Source organism: Pseudophryne corroboree (genome assembly GCF_028390025.1).
Source record: "Pseudophryne corroboree isolate aPseCor3 chromosome 3 unlocalized genomic scaffold, aPseCor3.hap2 SUPER_3_unloc_11, whole genome shotgun sequence".
Classification (NCBI taxonomy): Eukaryota; Metazoa; Chordata; class Amphibia; order Anura; family Myobatrachidae; genus Pseudophryne; species Pseudophryne corroboree.
The window spans coordinates 203,281-225,836 of record NW_026967499.1 but is presented as its reverse complement, the minus strand read 5'-3'; the positions used below and the strand labels follow the sequence as shown (position 1 = coordinate 225,836).

At 47.3% G+C, this 22,556-nt stretch overlaps 1 protein-coding gene across 1 annotated transcript; it reads left to right on the top strand.

Moving 5' to 3' along the window:
- Nucleotides 1-3,490: 3,490 nt before the first annotated feature.
- Nucleotides 3,491-21,821, top strand: LOC134983263 (zinc finger protein 260-like). The gene is made up of 4 exons (XM_063948987.1): nucleotides 3,491-3,544; nucleotides 3,967-4,417; nucleotides 10,167-10,229; nucleotides 18,870-21,821. Exons 1-4 carry the CDS (start codon nucleotides 3,491-3,493, stop codon nucleotides 20,366-20,368), a joined length of 2,067 nt encoding a protein of 688 aa, XP_063805057.1. The 3' UTR covers nucleotides 20,369-21,821.
- The last annotated feature ends 735 nt before the right edge of the window (nucleotides 21,822-22,556 follow it).

The following is a 22,556-nucleotide window of genomic DNA, read 5'->3' as shown; positions in this document are numbered from 1 at the left end:
TTGCCTGGCCTCCACTCATGCTCTGTTGACTCCCTCTAGTGGCAGACTGTGCTGACTACAGCCTCCATACTGTTTGACTTCTTCAATACTTCTGCTATGGCCTCCTGACCTTGTTCTCTAATCTCCGTAATGTTACGCTGATGAATGGGTAGAACTGGAAAATCATCTCATAAGAAAGCTAAACCCATTGTTTAAACTCGTTGTTTAAACCCATGGCTAGCCAGGTGGGCTCTCTTCTTCTCTCGGTTCTCCTTCAAACTCTTTAACCGCCCAGGAACCTTATATCGAAGAGCAGATGCACTATCTCGTTATTTTCAAACGAATGATTCACTCAACTCCTCTGAGAAACAATTTATTCTGAATCCGGCTTCATTTGCTCCAGCTCGTACTGTTCGGGCTGTAACACACTGGCCGGTTTCTCCCGGCTGGCAAAAAGCCGGACAAACTATGTCCGGCTTTTTGCCATCTGGGAGAAACCGGCAGAGTCTGTCACACAGGACGGCTTTGAGCCGTGTGTAATGCTGTGCGCATGCGCAGCATTAGACACGGCTTGGGAAAAAGGCGTTGTGTGTGAAAGCTCCCCTTCACACACAATGTTCACTGACTGCAAAGACGGTCCGGCAGCCGGACCTTCCAGTGGATAGTTCCGGCTGCAACCCAGCAGCCAGGCCGGGGCCGTGCAGTGTGAAGGGACCCTACCCCTCACACTGTTAATTACAATGCCGGCACGGGAAAAAGCCATCCGGCTTTTTCCCGGCCGGCAAAAGCTGGCTCGTGTGTTTTAGCCCTTCCTCTACCTCCTCCGGGGAGAACTTTTGTAGCACCAAAATTTTGCAGGAAATTTCTTACATGGGCTCATTCTTCATCTTTCATGTGTCATGCCAGTGGTCTTAAGACTCTCGGGTTCATTCAGCGATTCTACTGGTGGCCTCATCTTAAAACGGATGTCTTTGAATTTGTAGCAGCCTTTTCCAAGTGTGTTCAACATAAAAGTCCACGAACATCTACCTCGGGTCTTCTTCATCCACTTCCAATACCTCTAAAGCCTTGGACTAACATCTCTATGGATTTCATAACCGATTTGCCAGTCTCCATAGGGCACAACACCATTTGGGTCATTTGTGGAATGATTTTCGAAGATGGCTCACTTCATACCCCTCACCGGTCTTCCCTCTGCTCCTCAGCTATCCAAATTGTTTTTCTCATAGATTTTTCATTTGCATGGCCTTCCACAGGAAATAGTTTCTGATCAGGGTCCTCAATTCCTCGCCAAGTTCTGGAAAGCTCTCAGCTCTGTCCTAGGAATCAAGTTGAACTTCTCTTCAGCCTACCATCCCCAGACTGACAGACAGACTGAAAGAGTCGACCAAGATCTGGAAACTTTCTTACGGATGTTCATGTCCCCTGCTCAGGAAGACTGGATGGATTACCTCCCATTTGCTGAATTTGCATACAATAACCTATATCATTCTTCTACCAATTCCACTCCTTTCTTCATTAATTATAGTTTTCATCCACAAGTTCCTTCTTTCTAATCTCTCCCACATTTTGAGGTTCCTGCTGCTGAATCTGCTCTTCGTCGGTTCACTAAGATTTGGAGACAAATTTATAAGGCACTACTTAAGACTTCCCAGAAATAAAAGACCTACGCTGATCGGAAACGTAGGGCTGTTCCTAGTCTCAAAGTGGGAAATCGTGTTTGGATATCCACCAGAAACCTCAGACTCAAAGTTCCTACCAAAAAGTTTGCTCCAAGATTCATCGGTCCGTATCCTATTAAAAGAGTGTTGAATCCTGTTTCTTACAAGGTGAAACTGCCTCCCTATTTTAAAATTCCCAATGCCTTCCACGTTTCTCTGCTAAAGCCTCTTGTACTAAATCTTTTTCGGGCAGCTTTCCCTTAACCTCCCAGGGTTCAAGCTGCTCAAAATGAGGATTTCGAGGTTCATAAGTTTCTTGACTTCCGCAAGAGGTATGGTCGTGTCCAGTATCTCATAGATTGGAGAGGATATGGTCCGGAGGAAAGATCTTGGGTGGCTGCAGAGGATGTTCATGCTCCAAGACTGAGTTGCGCCTTTCATTCCAAGAATCCCACTAAGCAGCGTGGGTGTTCGGAGACCACCCTAAAAAGGGGGGTACTGTCAGCATCCAGAATCTTACCACTGGTTCTGGTCCCTGCGGCCTTCCTCTTAGCTTGCTGGTGTCGCTGCGATGGATAGGCACTACAGCAGCAAGGTCCTCTGGTGCGGCTGCCGGGTGTCTGGAGGCCAGGGTCCGGGTCCTAGGGAGCGGAGCATGGCAGCCGAAGGTGTCTGTTTCCAAGTGTCCTGTTACTGGAGTGCTGCGTCTGGGAGGCTGAGGCCAGAGGTAGTGGCTTTGTGCTGGTTTCACATGTGTCCTCTGTGCAGGGAGCCACCATGTTGGAGACCAATCCCAGTCAATAGGTATCCCAGTTCGCGTCCAGCCAATCCGGTACAGGCTTCCCTTATAAAAAGGGGTTGATGCTTAGCTATGTTGCCAGTACTTCAAGTTACTTGCTGCTGTAAGGTGCCCTGCGCTCTGGCTCCCAGGTTAACCCCTGGTATCCTGGTTCTGTTATGTCCGCCTGTTGGTCAGTTCTGTTATTGCAGTCCTTTGCTCCCAGTCCACCTACTCTTGCGATTTAACCGCTGGGTCCTCTATCTGGTAGAGGGTCTCCGTTTGCTGATGGTGCTCACAGCGATACGCTCTTCGTCAGTGTTTAAAAATCACAAGTCATCTCTTCATTCCATGTTCTTCAGCATAATTTGCAAATCACAAGTCACTTCATTCAGTATTTTTCAGCGTCGGTTACAAGTCATGAACCTTTCGTCTTTCAGAATTCACTCAGACTTCTCTCCTAGTCATTGTGTATGATTGAGGTCTCATTAAAACTGAATTCCTCTTTCTTCAGTGTATCGTTCTCGGTCATTGTCCTCATTGCCTACCCCTCTACATCTTCGGGCCTAAGTGTTCAATCCATGAGTAAGATGTACATTCAGCCACATCGTTTCCTTCCTTTGCCGATAGCTGCTCCCTCAGTCAATTATCAGTCATCAGATCCCCAACTCAGGCCAAGCGTGACATGGAAGAAGGGGAATTCCTGGTTTCTTTGGATATTAAGGATGCGTATCTTCACATCCCAATATGGCTGCCTCTTCAGGTTTACCTCAGGTTTGCACTGCAGGACAGTCACTACCAGGTCCAGGCCTTGCCTTTTGGTCTCTCAACTGTACTGAGGGTATTATCAGGGGTGATGGCAGAGATGTTGCTACAACTCCGCAAGCAGGAAGTGAACATCATTCCATACTTGGACGATCTCCTCATAATGGCTATATTCAGAGCACAGTTGATGGAAAAGATCAGCCTTCCAACACGACTACTCACGGATCATGGGTGGATTCTTAATCTGCAGAAATCCCACCTAGAACCTATGCAGAGGCTTCAGTTCCTGGTAATGATACTGGACACGATGTCTCAGAAGGTGTTCCTTCCTATGGACAAGGCAAAGATCATTCAGACGATGGTACGTTCCATTTTGAAGCTGAACAAAATCTCGGTACATCTTTGCATACGCTTACTGGGAGAGATGATGGCCTCCTACGACGCAATTCAGTACGGAAGATTCCATGCATGACCATTCCAGCTGGATCTGCTGGACAAATGGTCTGGGTCACATCTACACATGCGCCAGATGATATGCCTTTCACCAAACGCCAGGATTTCCCTCTTATGGTGGTTACTGATCTCCCTCCTGGAGGGTCGACACTTCGGAATTCAGGATTAGATTCTGTTGACAACGGATGCAAGCCTCCATTGTTGGGGTGCAGTGACCCTAGGGGCTCGGTTCCAATGAAGGTGGTCTGATCAAGAGGCTTCCCTTCCGATAAATGTTTTGGAACTCAGGGTGATTTACAATGCCCTTCTGCTGACCTCTATGTCCTACAGTATCAGGCCATACAGGTATTGTCAGAAAACGCACCAACTGTGGTGTACATAAACCAACAAGGAGGTCCAAACAGCAGAGCTGCAATGAGGGATGTGTCACAGATAATCCTCTGGGTGGAGCGGAATTCCAAGGCCATTTCCACCATATTAATTCTGGGAGTAGACAATTGGGGAGCAGACTTCCTTAGTAGACACGATCTGCACCTGGGGAAATGGGTTCTCTACCCGCAAGTGTTACAGCAGATATTTAATTGGTGGGGCTGCCTGCAAATTGACTTGTTGGTTTCTCAGCTCACCAAGAAGCTCCTGCGCTACTGTTCTGGGACGAGGGATCCACAGGCCGTAGCAGTGGATGCTCTGGCGACACCGTGGATTTACCGGTTGGTGTACTTGTTTCCTCCAGTTCCTCTAATTCCAAGAGTTCTCAAAGGATTTAAAGGGCAGGGTTCAGGTAATTCTGATTGCCCCATACTGGCCCTGCAGGGCCTGGTATGTAGACATTCTAGCCTTATTACTCGTAGGCCCCTGGCCTCTGCCACTTCAGGATGATCGTCTTACACAAGGGCCGTTAGTCTATCCAGACTTACCACGGCTACGTTTGATGCAATGGAAGTATATTGGGAGGATTTTTGCCAGGAAAGAGATTCCGGGCAAGGTTATCTCGACTGTGCTCCAAGCTGGCCAGATGGTCGCATTGAAACATAACCATCGCATATGGAAGAAATGTGTCTCTTGGTGTGAGGGTCAACAGTATTCTGCTGTGGATTTTCATCTGGGACATTTCTTGCACTTCCTGCAGGCTGTTGTGGATGTGGGCCTACATTTAGGCTCCATAAAAGTTCAAATCTCAGACTTATCTTTTTCTTCCAGGGAACAATTGGCTGTTCTCCCAGTGGTCCAGATGTTCTTGACAGGTGTCCTTTATATTCGACCACCCTTTGTGCCTCCCAGAGGGCCGTGAGTTCTCAATTTGGTTCTGGCCTTTCTCCAATCGGTTTGATTTAACCTTTCCACAAGGTGGACATGGAGTATTTGACATGGCAGGCTATCATGTTGTTGGCCTTGGCCTTGGTGAGGCGTGTTTTGGAATTAGGGGCCTTATCCTGTAAGAGTCCTTCTCTGGTGTTTCATGAGGATAGAGCTGTGCTCAAAACTCGCTAGACATTCTTGCCTAAGGTGCTGTCAGCATTTCATATTAATTGGCCGATGGTGGTTCTGGTTGTCACTGGCACGTCTGTTACACCAATGTCCTTGGACGTGGTTTGGGCTTTGGAGATTTATGTCAAGAGGCCAGCTCGTCTTAAAATCAGACTTGCTTTTTGTTCTCTATGATGCTTCAAAGATTGGTTGTCCTCCTTCGAAACAGTCTATTGCATGTTGGATCAGGCTTACGATCCAACAGGCTCACTCTTCGGCGGCTTTGCCGCTGCCTAGGTCTGTTCAGGCCCACTCCACACGGTCAGTGGGTTCTTCCTAGGTGGCTGCCCGGGGTGTCTCGGCTTTGCAGTTATGCTGGGCAGCTACTTGGTTGGGTTCGAACACGCTGTAAAGTTTTAAAGGTTCAACACCTTGGCAACTGAGGACTTTCAGTTTGGTCAATCAGTTTTGATTGGGTCTCGGCACTCTCCCACCCGGTTTGGAGTTTTGGAACTTCCCCATGGTACTAAGACCAACCCAGTATCCCCTTGGACATTAGAGAAAATAGGATTTTAATACCTACCGGTAAACCCTTTTTTTCATAGTCCATAGGGGATACTGGGCACCCGCCTCTGTGCTTTGATATTTTCCAGCAAGAGTTGTTCTTGTGTGTTGTATTTTTGGTCTGCTTTTGCTGTCCCTATTTTCAAATTGGGTTTAGTGTTGCTATCCTCTTGTTATGTTGTGTGCTGGTTCGTTCTCTCACCACTTTCTTGTCCCTTTTCCTCCTTTCAAAGTATGTCCGTCTCCTCGGGCATAGTTTTCCTAGACTGAGTCTACAGGAGGGGCTTAGAAGGGGGGAGCCAGCACACTCTCTGAAGAAGTTTTAAAGTGCCAGGCACCAATGAACCCCATCTATACCCCATGGTACTAAAACCATCCCAGTATCCCCTACAGACTAAGAGAAAAGGATTTACCGGTAGGTATTAATATCCTATGTTTTCAGTATAGCAGGGCCATCCTCGGTTGAAGGTATCACTGTGAAGGCGCCGTTTCGCATTACAATAACCTTAGTAGGAAATACCCATTTGTATTGTACATTTCCTTGGGTGGAATAGATGCCTTTTGGCCAGCGTCTCCCGAGAAATATCAGGAAATATCTGCAGATTATACAGGCACTCAGCTGTGGATGAGGAAGGCAAAGCAGCCTTGTGAATGCATTCTTTAATATGAAAAAACGAGTTTTATGGTAAGAACTTACCTTTGTTAAATCTCTTTCTGCGAGGTACACTGGGCTCCACAAGGATTGGACAATGGAGTGTAGAGTAGGATCTTGATCTGAAGCACCAACAGGCTCAAAGCTTGACTGTTCCCAAGATGCACAGCGCCGCCTCCTCTATAACCCCGCCCCTCCGCACAGGAGCTCAGTTTTCAGTTAACCAGCCCAATGCAGTAGCAGGATAAGAGATGACAACAGTTAGTAGCCACATACACCACACTCTCACGACAGGAGAAGTGTCAGCGGCTAATGCCATACCAACCCAAAGAAGCTAAGTGTGTCAGGGTGGGCGCCTTGTGGAGCCCAGTGTACCTCGCAGAGAGATTTAACAAAGGTAAGTTCTTACCATAAATCTCGTTTTCTGCTGCGGGGTACACTGGGATTGGACAATGGGGATATCCTAAAGCAGTTCCTTTGAACCCGGCATCCAAAGGAGGCATCCTGGGAAGCGGCAGTATCGAAGGCATAGAACCTTATGAACGTGTTCACCGAGGACTACGTAGCCGCCTTGCACAATTGTTCAAGGATCGCACCACGGCGGGCCGCCCAAGAGGGTCCCACAGACCGAGTAGAATGGGCAGTAATGTGAGCAGGAGCTGACAGACCAGCCTTCACATAAGCATGTGCAATCACCATTCTAATCCATCTGGGCAAAGTCTGCTTGTGAGCAGGCCAGCCACGTTTGTGAAATCCAAACAATACAAAGAATCAGATTTCCTAATGGAAGCAGTTCTCCTCACATAGATACGGAGAGCCAGTACCACATCCAAAGACCGCTCTTTGGGAGACAAGTCAGGAGAGACAAGGGCAGGAACCACAATCTCCTGATTAAGGTGAAACGAAGAAACCACCTTAGGTAAATATCCGGGATGAGTCCTAAGGACCGCCCGGTCACGGTGAAATATCAGATGAGGTGAGTTACAAGACAAAGCACCCAAATCTGACACCCTTCTAGCTGAGGCAATAGCCAGCAGAAACACCACCTTAAGGGAAAGCCACTTAAGATCAGCTGAACCAAGAGGCTCAAATGGAGGTTCTTTTGCATGCCTCCAAAACCACCAACAAGTCCCAAGGAGCCACAGGCGAGACATAGGGAGGTTGGATACGCAACACACCCTGAGTAAATCTATGAACATCAGGCAAAGTTGCAATCTTTCTCTGAAACCACACCGACAAGGCAAAAATATGAACCTTTTAGGGAGGCCAGCCACAAGCCTAAGTCTAGGCCTTGCTGAAGGAAAGCAAAAAGCTGTGCTGTACTAAATTTGGAAGCGTCATGATTGTTAGATGCGCACCACACAAAGTAAGAATGCCAGACCCTATGGTAAATCCGAGCAGAAGCCGGTTTCCGGGCCCGCAACATAGTTTTAATGACCGCATCAGAAAACCCTTTAGCCCTCAAGATGGAAGCTTCAAGAGCCACGCCGTCAAAGACGGGCCCTGGTAGACACATGGGCCCTGAACGAGGAGGTCTGGGTGTTGTGGAAGTAGTATTGGAAGCTCTGACGAGAGGCCCTGTAGGTCTGAGAACCAATGTCGTCTGGGCCACGCTGGAGCTATGAGAAGCAGGATTCCTGCTTGAACTTCCGAATCACTCTGGGCAGAAGTGACACTGGAGAGAACACGTACGGTAGCCGAAACTTCCATGGCACCGCCAGCGCATCCACAAATGCTGCTTGAGGATCCCTTGTCCTTGCTCCGAAGACCGGAACCTTGTGATTGTGTCGAGACGCCATCGGATCCACGTCTGGAAGGCCCCACCTTTCCACTAGGAGTTGAAACACTTCTGGATGGAGGCCCCACTCTCCGGCGGGTACGTCCTGACGACTGAGAGTCCGCTTCCCAATTCAGGACTCCCGGAATGAATATTGCCGGTAGATGGCGTTTCGCCCATTGAAGAATCCGTGATACTTCCTTCATTGCCATGTGGCTTCGAGTGCCGCCTTGATGATTTATGTATGCCACTGTGTGGTGGCGTTGTCCAACTGTATCTGAACAGGACGGTTCTGTATCAAGTGCTGGGCTAGGTTCAACGAGTTGAAGACCGCCCGCAATTCCAGAATGTTGATCGGGAGGAGAGACTCCTCCTTTGTCCACCGTCCCTGAAGGGAGTGTTGCTCCAACACCGCGCCCCAACCCCTCAGACTGGCCTCCGTTGTCAACAGTACCCAGTTGGGTATCCAGAAGGGACGGCCCCTGCCCAGTTGTTGGTCCTGGAGCCACCAGTACAGCGACAGACGGACCTCCGGAGTTGAGGAGATCATGTGAGATCTGATCCAGTGAGGCAGGCCGTCCCACTTGGCCAGAATCAGCCTCTGGAGGTGGCGAGAATGAAATTGAGCATACTCCACTATGTCGAATGCTGACACCATGAGGCCCAACACCTGCATTGCCGAATGAATCGACACTTGCGGACGAGAGAGGAAGCAACGAATCCTGTCCTGAAGTTTCAGGACCTTCTCCTGAGACAAGAACAACCGCTGGATGTGAGTGTCCAATAGCGCTCACAGATGCACTGAGCAGGGATCTTCTAGTTGATGAGCCACCCGTGGGCTTGTAGAAACCGGATCGTCAAATCTAGGTGACGTAGGAGAATGTCTGGGGAATTTGCCAGGATCAACAGGTCATCTAGATACGGTAGGATCCTGACCCCTTGACGATGGAGTACCGCCGCCATGGCCGCCATAACCTTGGTGAAGACTCGTGGAGCCGTTGTTGAACCAAAGGGTAATGCCCGAAACTGGTAGTGGAGGTTGCCAACCGCAAATCTCGGGTATTGTTGATGTGACTCCAAGGCCAGAACTATAGAGCAAAGTGTTTCCATACGGAACTTGGAGACTCTCACAAACTTGTTCAGGGCCTTGAGGTTGAGAATGGGCCGGGAGGACCCATTCGGTTTCGGAACTAGGAATAGCGGAGAATAGTACCCCTGACCTCTCTGAGCAAGAGGCACCTGTACTACGACTCCTGAGTCCAGGAGGGTCTGTACCACTGAATGTAGGGTCTTTGCCTTTACTTGGTCCGAAGGGACGTCTGTCAGGTAAAATCGATGAGGGGGACGGTTTTTGAAGGCTATGGCGTAACCGTGAGTAACGACTTCCCGTACCCAGGCATCTGAAGTGGTCCTCAACCACTCCCTGGTATACCCTAGAAGCCAGCCCCCCACCCTGGTAATCCCCAGAGGGAGGCCTGCCCCGTCATGCGGCAGGCTTATCAGTCTTGGAAGCTGGCTGACGGGCAGGCAACGTTCTTTTGGGCTTTGGCTTACCGGGTTTGGAAGTGCGGGCCTTCTTGTGGTACGCCTGACCTTTTGCTTTACCTGAAGGACGGAAGGGACGATAGGAAGTACTCTTAGCCTTCGGTACAGAAAGAGCAGTATTAGGCAGACACGCAGTTTTTGGCAGTAGCCAAATCAGCCACTATCTTGTCTAAGTCCTCTCCGAATAGGATATCTCCCTTGAAAGGGAGTACTTGCAGGGTTTTTCTAGAATCCAGATCCACAGACCAGGATCTCAGCCACAAATCCGGCGCGCCAGGAAAGACGTAGTAGAAATCTTGGCTGCCAGAATGCCGGCATCAGAAGCCGCCTCTTTAATATACAGAGAAGCTGTGACAATATACGACAAGCATTGTCTAGCATGGTCAGAAGAGATTTCAGCTTCCAACTCCTGGGCCCACTCAATAATAGCTTCTGCAGCCCATGTTGCTGCAATAGTGGGCTGCTGTGCAGCACCCGTGAGGGTGTTAATCGCTTTTAGACAACCTTCCACACGTTTGTCTGTAGGCTCCTTAAGAGACGTGATGGTAGTGACTGGTAGAGCTGAGGAGACCACCATCCGCGTCACATGTGAGTCCACTGGAGGAGGGTTCTCCCAATTTTTAGTCAGCTCTTGAGCGAGGGAATAGCGAGCAAGAAGCTTCTTGTGAGGTACAAACTTCTTTCCTGGGTTCTCCCAGGATTCCTGACGTATATCAACCAGGTGATCAGAGTGAGGTAAAACTTGTTTAACCACCTTCTGACGCTTGAATCTATCTGGTTTCTTAGGAGGGCCAGATGGCTCGAGATCATCTGTAATCTGTAAAATTACTCTAATGGCCTCCAAGAGATCAGGAACATCCACTTGTGAGCCAGTATAACAAGCAGTATTATCAGAATCTGTGGGGTCTATGTAAACGCCATCTTCATCAGACGAGGTGTCAGGGACAGCAGTGGATTGTGAGGGAGTAATGGCCCGCTTAGAGGACACTTTTGTCTTAGGCGGGCGAGGGACAGACTTAGTAGTCAGTGACTGGTTCAATTTCTGTAACTGCGTGGACAAGGTATCTGCCAACGGAGAATTAGCTGAAGGGACTATATATGGTTTTACCGGCATAGGACCCATAGGGGGCATTAGTTTAGTAACTAGCATAGACTGCAATGTTTAGAATGTAGCCCACGGCGGGTCATTGTGTACCACCGTTGCCATAGTACCACTTACCTATGTTCACACGAGGCTCAGTCCACTTCTCCCTGTAGAATCCTCTGGGTGCTTGTGAAAAAATGTATACTCACATAATCCAGTGTTGCTTGTCTTCTTTGTATAATCCACGTACTTGGCAAAACAAAAAAACAGAAACCCGACCACGCACTGAAAGGGGTCCCATGTTTACACATGGGACCCCTTTCCCCGACTGCCAGGACCCCCCCTGACTCCTGTCACAGAGGGTCCCTTCAGCCAATCAGGAAGCACCACGTCGTTGCACTCTCCTGATTGGCTGTGTGCTCCTGTAGTGTCTGTCAGGCAGCACACGGCAGAGATACTATGTTGCGCCTATGCGCTCTATTGTATCCAATGCTGGGAACTTTGCGGTCAGCGGTGAGGTTACTTTCGGTCAACCACTGACCGCAAAGTTCCCACCATTGGATACAATGGAGCGCATAGGCGCTACATTGTATCTCTGCCGTGTGCTGCCTCACTGACACTACAACTACATGAACCACCAGCGGGAGAAGGCGGCCCAAACGGCGCGCAAGCAATTTAGCAAAGAGTTTAATGTCGCAATTGAGGAGGGAAATAGGTCGGTAGCTCGAGCACTGGGTGGGGTCCTTACCCTCTTTTGGGATCACAGTTATATGTGCTTCCAAGGTCTGCGGAGAAAAGCCTTTCTCGGCAGAGATGGAATTGCACGCCTTCAAGAAGAGGGGCAACAGGGATTGTTTAAAGGCTTTATAGTATCCGACTGGGAAACCATCCAGGCCCGGACTCTTCCCAGTTGGTGTAGCCGCCAAGGCTGTTTCCAGCTCTTCTATGGTAAAGGGTTGTTCCAGAGCATCCAGGTCTGACTCAGGAAGTTTTGGAAATTTAACTTCCGCCAGGTATCTCTGTATCAATACCCTCAGATCAGAGGCAGCCTGAGGGGTTTGATCCTTTCTAAGATTATAGAGGGACTCCTAATAAGTTTGAAAGGAATGAGCAATCTGAGGCAATGTATATGCAGCACGTCCCCCCGGCTCATGGACAGAGTGATTCGCAAAAAAATAGACCCGCACTTGAGCCCTCAGAGACTAACACCCAGATACGAATGAATAGTGAATACCCGTATTGTATGAAATAACAGCCGCGTTTGACTGATGGTCTATTCATTCGTAATTCATAACTTTGCCAATCAAACAATTACGAATAGACCAGACACTGCGGAGATTGGTGCTTACTGAATTCCCGGATTGGGACTTTGAAAAAAAAAACACAAATTGGGCAAACTCGGATTATTAGTAAATACTGGCCCATGTCTTCCTGAACGGTGTCATGCGCTGAAATCAGATCTTTGTGAGACACAACAATCTCTTTCATCTCAGTCTGTACGAGTGCCAATCTCACTGATATCAGACCTCAAAGCTTGAATATTACAGTTAAATTCTGAGATTATTTCCGTCCTTAAATGCAGATAACACAGAATGTATAGAGCGTAGAGTAACAGGACCATCTAGAGTGTCTTAAGAGGTCTACAGCTGGGCTGTGCGCCTGACAAGTAGAAGCAGATGATGATGTAGTGGTCTCAGAAGGACCACCTGAATTCGAGGTACCAAAGAGATGGACAGGTGGGGCCGATTTGTTACCTTTTAACCTTTTTTGGAGGCATGGTAAGCCGGCTACAAAGAGACTGACCTCTCAGAAATAGGAAAATACAAACGATCTATAAATAAAAGGAGCAGTAGTACGCTGTCAGGAGGTTACATCAAGATGACTCCATTCAATATGACATTCTTAGTCGGGGTGACAAGTAAACATTATGTAATGCAACTCAAATAACACAGTAATGACTGAGAAATTCCACTAGAGGTCAGCGTGATCACAGACGTGAAGTACTCAGCACAGAGAGACACAAATGGCAAAATGTATTCAGTGAATAAATCCACAAAATAATATACTGTGAGGTTGTAATCAGAGTGTAATGAGCTGTGCTCAGACGATACTTGATACTGGGCTCTGCATGTAGACTGAGAGGAAGTAGATGATAGTGGTGCCATATAAATACAAGGTAGTTTCACCTCCAGGCAAATGCCTCAATTTAGTGCAGTGACCCCGGTCCAGCCGTCAGGACACTTATTTATATTAAACCTTATTGAAGGCAGAAGGCAAAGCATGCGATGGCCGAGCACCAGGATCCAAAATGGCAGCCATCTCACTTCCCAATTTCACTGCCGGGCTCCGGTGACTGTGGGCAGCCCGTTCTGTCCCCAGCGGTAGCGGGAGCTGTGTACCCGTGTTATCTGAAGAGCAAGTGCTCCCGCCTGAGCCAAAAGCGCCTTCAAGTCAGGTGTCTGGAGCTTGCAGGAAAGACTGGGCGCACATAGCTCCAGAATACAGCCCGTGGCTTCATGGGCGTCACTAGGCTGCGGCAGTGAACAGTGCCCGGAGTGAGCGGCTTTAGGGCAGTAGGAGTGGGGGACTTAATAGATTGGGTCTTGGTCCCAGCGGCGGCTGAGAGCTATCAGGTAGGGTAGATAAGAACATTTATAATTTGCATACTATAAAAGTATACAGAGCAGCTGATTGGTTACTATGGGCAACTTCTCCACTTTTATCACTGCTTAGTACATGTCCCCCATAGTGAGAACTCCAGAAAGCCCGTCTGGATGGGCTCGGGCCCCTCTTATTTATTATTTTATATACTAACAGGGGTGACAGGTGTGGTACATACCTGCAAAGGCAGATCCAATCTCTTTCTCATCAGACTCTGCTGTCTTCCCTGCACTCTCACTCAGATGTTCACTGCTGCCAGTAGCACACGTATGAGAAGCAGAAGTATGGCGGCAGCTGTATAGATTCTGATATGTAATTCTCTATATCATACTTACCGTACACACATCATCCTTATTACTATTGAGAGGATAGAGGTAAGACACTGATGATGGGGATGTAAAAATAGGATTTGAATTACCTACCGGTAAATTCTTTTCTCGTATTCTGTAGAGGATGCTGGGGTCCATTTAGTACCACGGGGTATAGACGGGTGCTTTAGGAGCCACTGGCACTTTAAGAGTTTAATAGTGTGGGCTGGTTTCCCTCTATGCCCCTCCTACCAGACTCAGTCTAGAAACTGTGCCCGAGGAGACGGACATACTTCGAGAGAAGAAAATACACAGATAGTGGTGAGAGTTACACCAGCTCACACATAACAAAAAGGAAAGCCAAACTAACCAACTTGGAACAAAATTTACCAACGGCTAAACCAACAATACTGAACCAAGTAACACTGCAGTAATACGAAGCACAGGGCGTCCATTTAGTACCATGGGGATGTACCAAAGCTCCCAGTACAGGAGGGAGAGTGCTGAGGTTCCAGCAGAACTGATTTACCAAACTTGAAGTCCTCAGAGGCCAAAGTATAGAATTTGTAAAACTTAGCAAACGTGTTCAACCCTGACCAAGTAGCTGCTCGGCAAAGCCGAATAGCCGAGACACCCCGGGCAGCTGCCCAGGAAGAACCCACTTTACGGGTAGAGTGGGCCTGAACAAATTTTGGAATTGGCAATCCTGCCATGGAATAAGCATGCTGGATAGTAAGCCTGATCCAGCGTGAAATTGGCTTCTTAGAAGCAGGACACCCAATCTTGTTGGGATCATAAAGGACAAATAGTGCATCCGACTTCCTGTGATGAGTAGTTCTCTTCACATAGATTTTCAAAGCCCGCACGACATCCAAGGACTTTGAGGTAATTGAGTTGTCAGTAGCCACTGGCACCACAATAGGTTGGTTGATATGAAAAGCCGACACAACCTTAGGGAGAAATTGCTGACACGTTCTGAGCTCAGCTCTATCCTCATGGAAAATCAAGTAGGGGCTCTTGTGCAACAATGCCCCCAATTCTGACACACGTCTGGCAGAAGCCAAGGCCAACAATGTGACCGCCTTCCAAGTAAGAAACTTTACATCCACCTCCTGTAAAGGTTCGAACCAATCCAATTGCAGGAACTGCAGCACCACATTAAGATCCCAAGGTGTTCTAGGAGGCACAAAGGGTGGTTGGATGTGCAGAACCTCTTTCAAGAAAGTCTGAACCTCAGGGATATCAGCCAATTGTTTCTGGAAGAAAATAGACAAGGCTGAAATCTGGACCTTGATGGAGCCTAAGCGTAGGCCAACATCCACACCTGCTTGCAGAAAGAAGAGAAAATGTCCCAGTTGAAACTCCACCATAGGAAACTTCTTGGATTCACACCAAGACACATACTTTTTCCAAATCTGATGGTAATGATTAGATGTTACTCCCTTCCTAGCTTGGATCAGAGTAGGAATAACCATTTTTGGAATGCCCTTCCGAGCTAAGATATGGCGTTCAACCTCCATGCCGTCAAACGTAGCCGCGGTAAGTCTTGATAGGCAAACGGCCCCTGCAGTCCAGAGCAATGAGGATCGCCGGAACTCTTGCTCTTTTTATTAGTTTGAGAATCCTTGCGATCAGTGGAAGTGGACGGAACACATACACTGACTGGAACACCCACGGAGTCACCAAGGCGACCACCACCACTGCCTGTGGGTCTCGTGACCTGGAACAGTACCTCCGAAGCTTCTTGTTGAGAGGAGAGGCCATCATGTCTATCTGAGGTACACCCCATCGGCGTATTACCTCTGAGAATACCTCTGGGTGGAGGCCCCATTCTACTGGACGGAGATCGTGTCTGCTGAGGAAGTCCACTTCCCAGTTGTCCACTCCCGGAATGAAGATCGCAACAGTGCCATCACGTGTCTTTCTGCCCAGAGGAGGATTCTTGTTACCTCTGACATTGCAGCCCTGCACTTTGTTCCACCCTGCCTGTGTATGTAGGACACCGCTGTGATGTCCGACTAAACCTGAATGGCTCGATCTTGCAGAAGACGAGTCACTTGTAGAAGGCCATTGTATATGGCCCTTAGTTCCAGAATGTTTATTGGAAGGACAGATTCCTGGCTTGACCACTTTCCTTGGAAATTTTCTCCCTGGGTGACTACTCCCCAACCTTTGAGGCTTGCATCCGTGGTTAGAAGAATCCAATTCTGAATCCAGAACCTGCGGCCCTCGAGCAGGTGAGAAGTTTGCAGCCACCAGAGTAGTGAAATTCTGGCTTTCGGCGACAGGCATATCTGCTGGTGCATGTGAAGATGCGATCCTGACCACTTGTCCAGGAGATCCAGCTGGAAGAACCGTGCATGGAATCTTCCATATTGTAGAGCCTCGTAGGAGGCTACCATCTTCCCCAGGTGAATGCACTGATGAACAGATACAGAGCCATCCTAACAGCAGTGTAGACCCCTCGGCACAGCAATGCAGTGGGGCCCCTACCCATCCTCCAGCAGTAGGGGTGGGGGTGCTGTCAGCAGCAGCTTTGATGTCCCGCGGGCGGTAGGGGGTGTTCTATTTTTCGCTCAGCATGTAGGACCTGGAGAAATAATGTCTGCTAATTACTCCTTTCCTGCACAGATGGGGCAGGAATGAGAACACTAAACTGTAGAAGGGGACATTGGGCTGAATGACGGGGCCCTGGTACATGACTTTCAGGTTGGTAGGGAATGTTTAATACGTAGGGGAGGGGTTGATAGTGGAGTGGGCTTAATATTAATAATTTTCTGTCCGGAGGGCAGCTTGCTTGACTGCAGATATCTCCAGTTCCTGGAAATAGATTTCTTAACTTTAATGGGATGCAAAAAACTAGAGTCCCAGGAGGTAATGGGGACTTGGGGATCAGAGTTCAGGTGCCAGAGCAATCCACCAACAAAAATATAAAATTGCATACCAGGCGTGTGGAGCTGGAGCAGAGACAAGCTGCTTGAAGGCTGATATCCCTGGTTCTGGGTATAGTAGAGACAAGCTGCCAGTGTTCACCAAAAGGGGAGAGTCCCAGCTTTTTGCGTATACCCTCAGAAAAAATCTAAGTCAGACAGAACCCGAGATATCTGGCTGGGAAGGACAATTAAATGGCTTGGATGGGGACCACTGTTTTAAAGTTGGATCTCTCCGGTTCCCCAGGGCCGATTTTCAAAAATCTGGTAGCCTTGGAAAGAGGGGACCCTCAGCTATCAGCCCAGGGCCCTTTTACTCCTGGGGCCCTTGGGCAAGAGCCCATTGAGCCCATACGAAAAGACGGCCCTGAACAGATACCCGGGGAGGTTTCAAGACATCCCGGACCACTGATTGGATCACCAACACTTTCTCCACCGGTAGAAACACCCTCTGCACTTCTGTGTCGAGTATCATCCCCAGGAAGTGCATTCAAACAAAAGGAAGAGGAGGTCACACCAATCGCTTATTTTTTAGAATCGACCCCCTCGAGTACCATCTATTTTAGTTAAATAACTGTTCTTTATTGGGGGGTGCTACCATAGGCAAGATGAGATGATATATGTACAAAAAAGAAAACAAGATTGCCTAATATTGGTGCACACTACTGTCAATAAAATATAACTTTTAATTCTTATTATTAAAAAACCTTTGCGAAATATGTATATAGGACAATAAGGAATAAGATACGAACATTTACTGAGAACTATAACCTCTATATACAGATAGTCGGGTATCGTAGAGACACATAGAATTTACAACATAGCGGACACCCGTGTGCAGGAAGTCATTTATTTTAAACACTTTCTCTATTTTTCATTTCTATATTTTATTTAATATTTCGCAAAGGTTTTTTAATAATAAGAATTAAAAGTTATATTTTATTGACAGTAGTGTGCACCAATATTAGGCAATCTTGTTTTCTTTTTTGTACATATATCATCCCCAGGAAGGGCAGTCTCCTTGTCGATTCCAAATGGGACATTGGAAGGTTCAGGATCAACCAGAGTAGTTGAGTTGAGAGCGCAATACTCTGCAACAGATTCTCCTTGGAAGATGCCTCTATCAGCAGATCATTCAGTTATGGAATTATGTTCACTCCCTCTTTGCGTAGGAGCATCATGTCCGCCATGACCTTGGTGATGCCGGCGCTGTACTCACCACTTTTCTTTCTTCTGTCTTTGTTAGGGGGTGGTGGCCGTGTTGTGGGAGTGAGCAGTGGGCTTGCGATCAGGACTCTCACACTGCTCAGTGTCCTGTCAGCGGAGTAGAGAACCATTAACTCTCATAAGTTGGTTCTTATTCTCAACCCCACCCCAAGTCCCACGAAGCAGGGAGACTGTTGCCAGCAGCCTTCCTGTAATCTATCTAACTCCAGAAAATAAAAAAAAACTAAGAAAACTCCTAGGAGCTCCCCTAGCTGTGACCGACTCCTCCGGGCACATTTTCTAAACTGAGTCTGGTAGGAGGCGCAGAGGGAGGGGCCAGCCCACACTATTAAACTCTTAAAGTGCCAGTGGCTCCCAAAGAACCCATCTATACCCCATGGTACTAAATGGACCCCAGTATCCTCTAGGACGTAAGAGGAAGTGGATTATAACCCAGCAGATGATTATTACAAGATATCATATGGTATATTGCATGTAAAGTACCTTGTTACACACCTACTCTGCTGTAGCAATACCTTATATAAAGGTGAATAACACATGTACAGGCTTACCAGCGTATGAGCACACACATAAAGGAATGCTACCTTACCAATGCTTCCAGGAGTAACGTTAGGAGACATTTCTCTGATCCATCAGCTCATATGACTGATGTTATTGTTCATCTAGAATCTCCAATTCATACGATATGTTCCCCATCCATTGTTTTACATTGGTGCTGACATAGGACTTGGCGAGTGACTACATCTCCATTTATACTTCATGGTTAGTTACCAGTACAAGAGAGAGATATATCTAAGTCTTATTATAATATTACATTTGTTATTGTGATGTTCTCAGAAGGGTGGACACAATGATAGTCTGAGACACAATATTATAAAGCCTTCATTAAACGTTATGTTTTATTATACACACACATTTACAATTAAGTGTCCCAGAGAGTCGTCTTCTTCTATTGTTTACAAGATTAATATTGTCACAGAAAATGTCACATTTCCATAATGTATTTTATTTCCAGCAGATGGACACACAAGCAGGAATATCTCAGAAGGACATCTAATGTTATCCCCGGATTGTGAAATAAAAGATAATGACAGTAGACAGGATTCTCCAGGAGATAACCCCATTACCCTAATTATACATCCAGCTCTATCAGCTGATCCCTCTGATCCTTGGAAATGTTCTCCTAATCACTCTGATATTGGTGCATCTGTTATAGATCTGAGAGTAGATACAGTGTATCCCTGTTCTATAGATGCCAAATGTTTTACACAGAACACAAAGCTTATTAACCCACACACAGGTAAGGCAGGTGGAAGGCCACTGATATGTTCAGAGTGTGAGAAATGTTTTACATACAAATCAGATCTTGTTATACATCAGAGAAGTCACACAGGTGAGAAGCCATTTCCATGTTCTGAGTGTGGGAAATGTTTTGCACGGAAATCACGTCTTGTTAGACATCAGAGAAGTCACACAGGTGAGAAGCCATTTCCATGTTCTGAGTGTGGGAAATGTTTTACACAGAATTCACAACTTGTTGCACATCAGAGAAGTCACACAGGTGAGAAGCCATTTCCATGTTCTGAGTGTGGGAAATGTTTTGCACAGAAATCAGTTCTTGTTAAACATAACAGAAGTCACACAGGTGAGAAGCCATATTCATGTTCTGAGTGTGGGAAATGTTTTGCATACAAATCAGCTCTTGTTAAACATAACAGAAGTCACACAGGTGAGAAGCCATTTCCATGTTCTGAGTGTGGGAAATGTTTTGCACACAAATCAGATCTTGTTATACATCACAGAAGTCACACAGGTGAGAAGCTGTTTTCTTGCTCTGAATGCGGGAAATGTTGTGCAAGTAAATCACAACTTGTTAGACATCACAGAAGTCACACAGGTGAGAAGCCATTTTCTTGCTCTGAGTGCGGGAAATGTTTTACACAAAAATCACATCTTGTTACACATCAGAAAAGTCACACAGGTGAGAAGCCATTTCCATGTTCTGAGTGTGGGAAATGTTTTGCACAAAAATTACATCTTGTTAGACATCACAGAAGTCACACAGGTAAGAAGCCATTTCCATGTTCTGAGTGTGGGAAACGTTTTGCACACAAATCAGATCTTGTTATACATCACAGAAGTCACACAGGTGAGAAGCCATTTTCTTGCTCTGAGTGCGGGAAGTGTGTTACACGGAAAACACATCTTGTTACACATGAGAGAAGTCACACACGTGAGAAGGTATTTTGTTGCTCTGAGTGCGCGAAAAGTTTTACCTGGAAATCCCACTTTGTTATACATAACAGAAGTCACACAGGTGAGAAGCCATTTTCTTGCACTAAGTGTGGGAAATTTTTTGCACACAAATCAGTTCTTGTTAGACATAACAGAAGTCACACAGGTGAGAAGACATTTCCATGTTCTGAGTGTGGGAAATGTTTTACACGGAAATCACATCTTCTTAGACATCAGCGAATTCACACAGGTGAGAGGCCATTTATATACTCTGAGAAATAAATCAGCTCTTGTTGCACAAATTAGACATCACTCAGGTGAGGAACCATTTTAATCTTCTGGAGTATACTCATCATTGCCATGCATTGTTCTTCAAGGTTCTTATCCTATCTCTTTTGCTTTTTGCAATATACATGTTACCACTGGGTGAAATAATCAGATGTCATGCCCTCATCTACCACTGCTATACAGATGACCTGTCTTTTTCTCCAGGTACTGAGAACCCAGTACCAATCCTAAATGGTTGTCTAGCTGAGCTCCAGGTGTGGGTGATGCCAGTTGGCTGTGACTCAGTCCTGGCGAAACAGGTCCTTATGATAGAAGCTCACCAACAAAGGGCAGGGCTACAGCTCAGCTTTGTAAACCAACCAAACTTACGCTTGGGGGTTCAGAGTTACAAAATGCTGATCATGTGCGGAATCTTGGTGTCATGGATGGTGGAGTGACACTTAGACATCAGATATCAGCCACAATCAGATCCTCATCTGAGGAACATAGCCAGACTCCAGCACTTATTTCCCTCTGAAGATCTACCTACAGTCATACATGTACTTGTATCATCACGCATAGACTACTGCAATGTCCTCTACCTGGGTCTCCCAGCAAAAGAATTGCACCGCTTGTAGCTTGTACAGAATGCAGCAGCCAGGCTGTTACCTAACCAGCCCGTTCCTGCCACATAACACCCATTCTCTGCTCCCTTCACCGGCTGCCTGTAAGATGGTGACTCTATTACATAATCTTACTGACTCTCCCAGCCCTACATGACCAGGGTCCATGGTACCAGAAGCAGCTTCTGCCTCCTTACTGCCCTGCTTTCTTACTTCCATCTGGAGATGAAGGACTGTTACCAGCAGTACCAAGAATCCCCAAGCAGTGCTGAAATGTCATAGGGGCAGACAGGGTGGTGGCACTAGTGCTGTAGCAGGAGCTGCCTGAGGCACTGTCTATGGGTAATATTGTCCCCAAGCAGCGCTGAGGTGTAAGAGGGAGACAGGGCAAGTGCAGTTGTGGGGGAAGGGGGTGGACAGAGCAGTGGCAGTAGTGGGGGGAGACGGTAGTGGCAGCAGTGCAGTGAGGTGAGGCAGAGCCTTTCCTGTTATACTAATGTTTGTGCAAGAGTTTTTACTGTATACGAAAAATACAAAGACTATGTTGTAAATATCTTCTTTGCATTATTCTAATCATGTTTATAACCAAAACTCCGGAGTAAAAAGTCTATGGCAGGGGAGGCAGTGCCCCACCTGTGTATCTTTTCCGCACATCTCTGATCAAAACTCACCAAATTTCCAGGAGTTTATACTGCTGCACCTGTGTATAATGTCCAGATGTATATACTGCTGCACCTGTGTATAATGCCCACATGTACACTTTGGCTCATATGTTGTGTGTAAATCTGGCTCTAGCCAGTACCTCCTGAGCCATTTGGATCACTGCACGTCCCTGAGTGGCAATAGTGGGGGGAGGTGGGGTGGGTGACAGTAGTGGGGAAGGAGACAGGGCAGTGGCAGTAGTGGAAGTAGAAATGGTGATGGCAGTAGTGGGAGGAGACAGGGCGGTGGCAGTAGTGGGGGAGGCGGGGTGGGTGGCAGTAGTAGGAGGGGCTAGTTGGGGGAGATGTGGCGGGTGGCAGTAGTGGGGGGAGACAGGGCGGGTGGCAGTAGTTGGAGGAGACAGGGCTGGTGACAGCAGTGGGGGGAGACAGGGTGGATGGTCACAGTGCAGTACCAGGGGATGCAGGAGGCAGTAAAGAGGTGTATGGGTTCCGCACAGAACCAGTTGATAATTAGACTAAATGATGATTATGCTTCCTTATTTCTAATTAATCCCTTGTATGTGATACTGTTATTTGCTGTGTCAGCCTTTATGTGTGTTCTGTGTAATAATCCAGAAAGTAGTGCTGCTACCGATCTCATATCATTTGTAGTAACTTGGAAAAGATGAGATATGAGGTGCACCCTGGAAGCTTATAGGGGGTTAATCAGAGATGAACCCAGATGTGACATCACGCAGCCCCCCCGGAAAATGGTCCAGGCCCGCCCGCATTTACCCCTAGGGATGCGACCGCAATGTGTGTGTCTGTGCGGCCACTGCGCACGTGCATATTGCCACCACCAGCAAACTGCTGCGGGCTGCTATTGCGGCTGGGTCTGAATGACCCCCATAGGGTTTTGGCTCTCCTGATCTGTTT

Coding starts and splice junctions, on each gene's coding strand:
- LOC134983263 (XM_063948987.1), top strand. CDS start 3,491: ATGTCTCAGAAGGTGTTCCTTCCTATGGACAAGGCAAAGATCATTCAG. Junction 3,545..3,966: donor CAAAGATCATTCAGACGATG/GTACGTTCCATT, acceptor TATGTCCTACAG/TATCAGGCCATACAGGTATT. Junction 10,230..18,869: donor GACCACCATCCGCGTCACAT/GTGAGTCCACTG, acceptor TATTTCCAGCAG/ATGGACACACAAGCAGGAAT.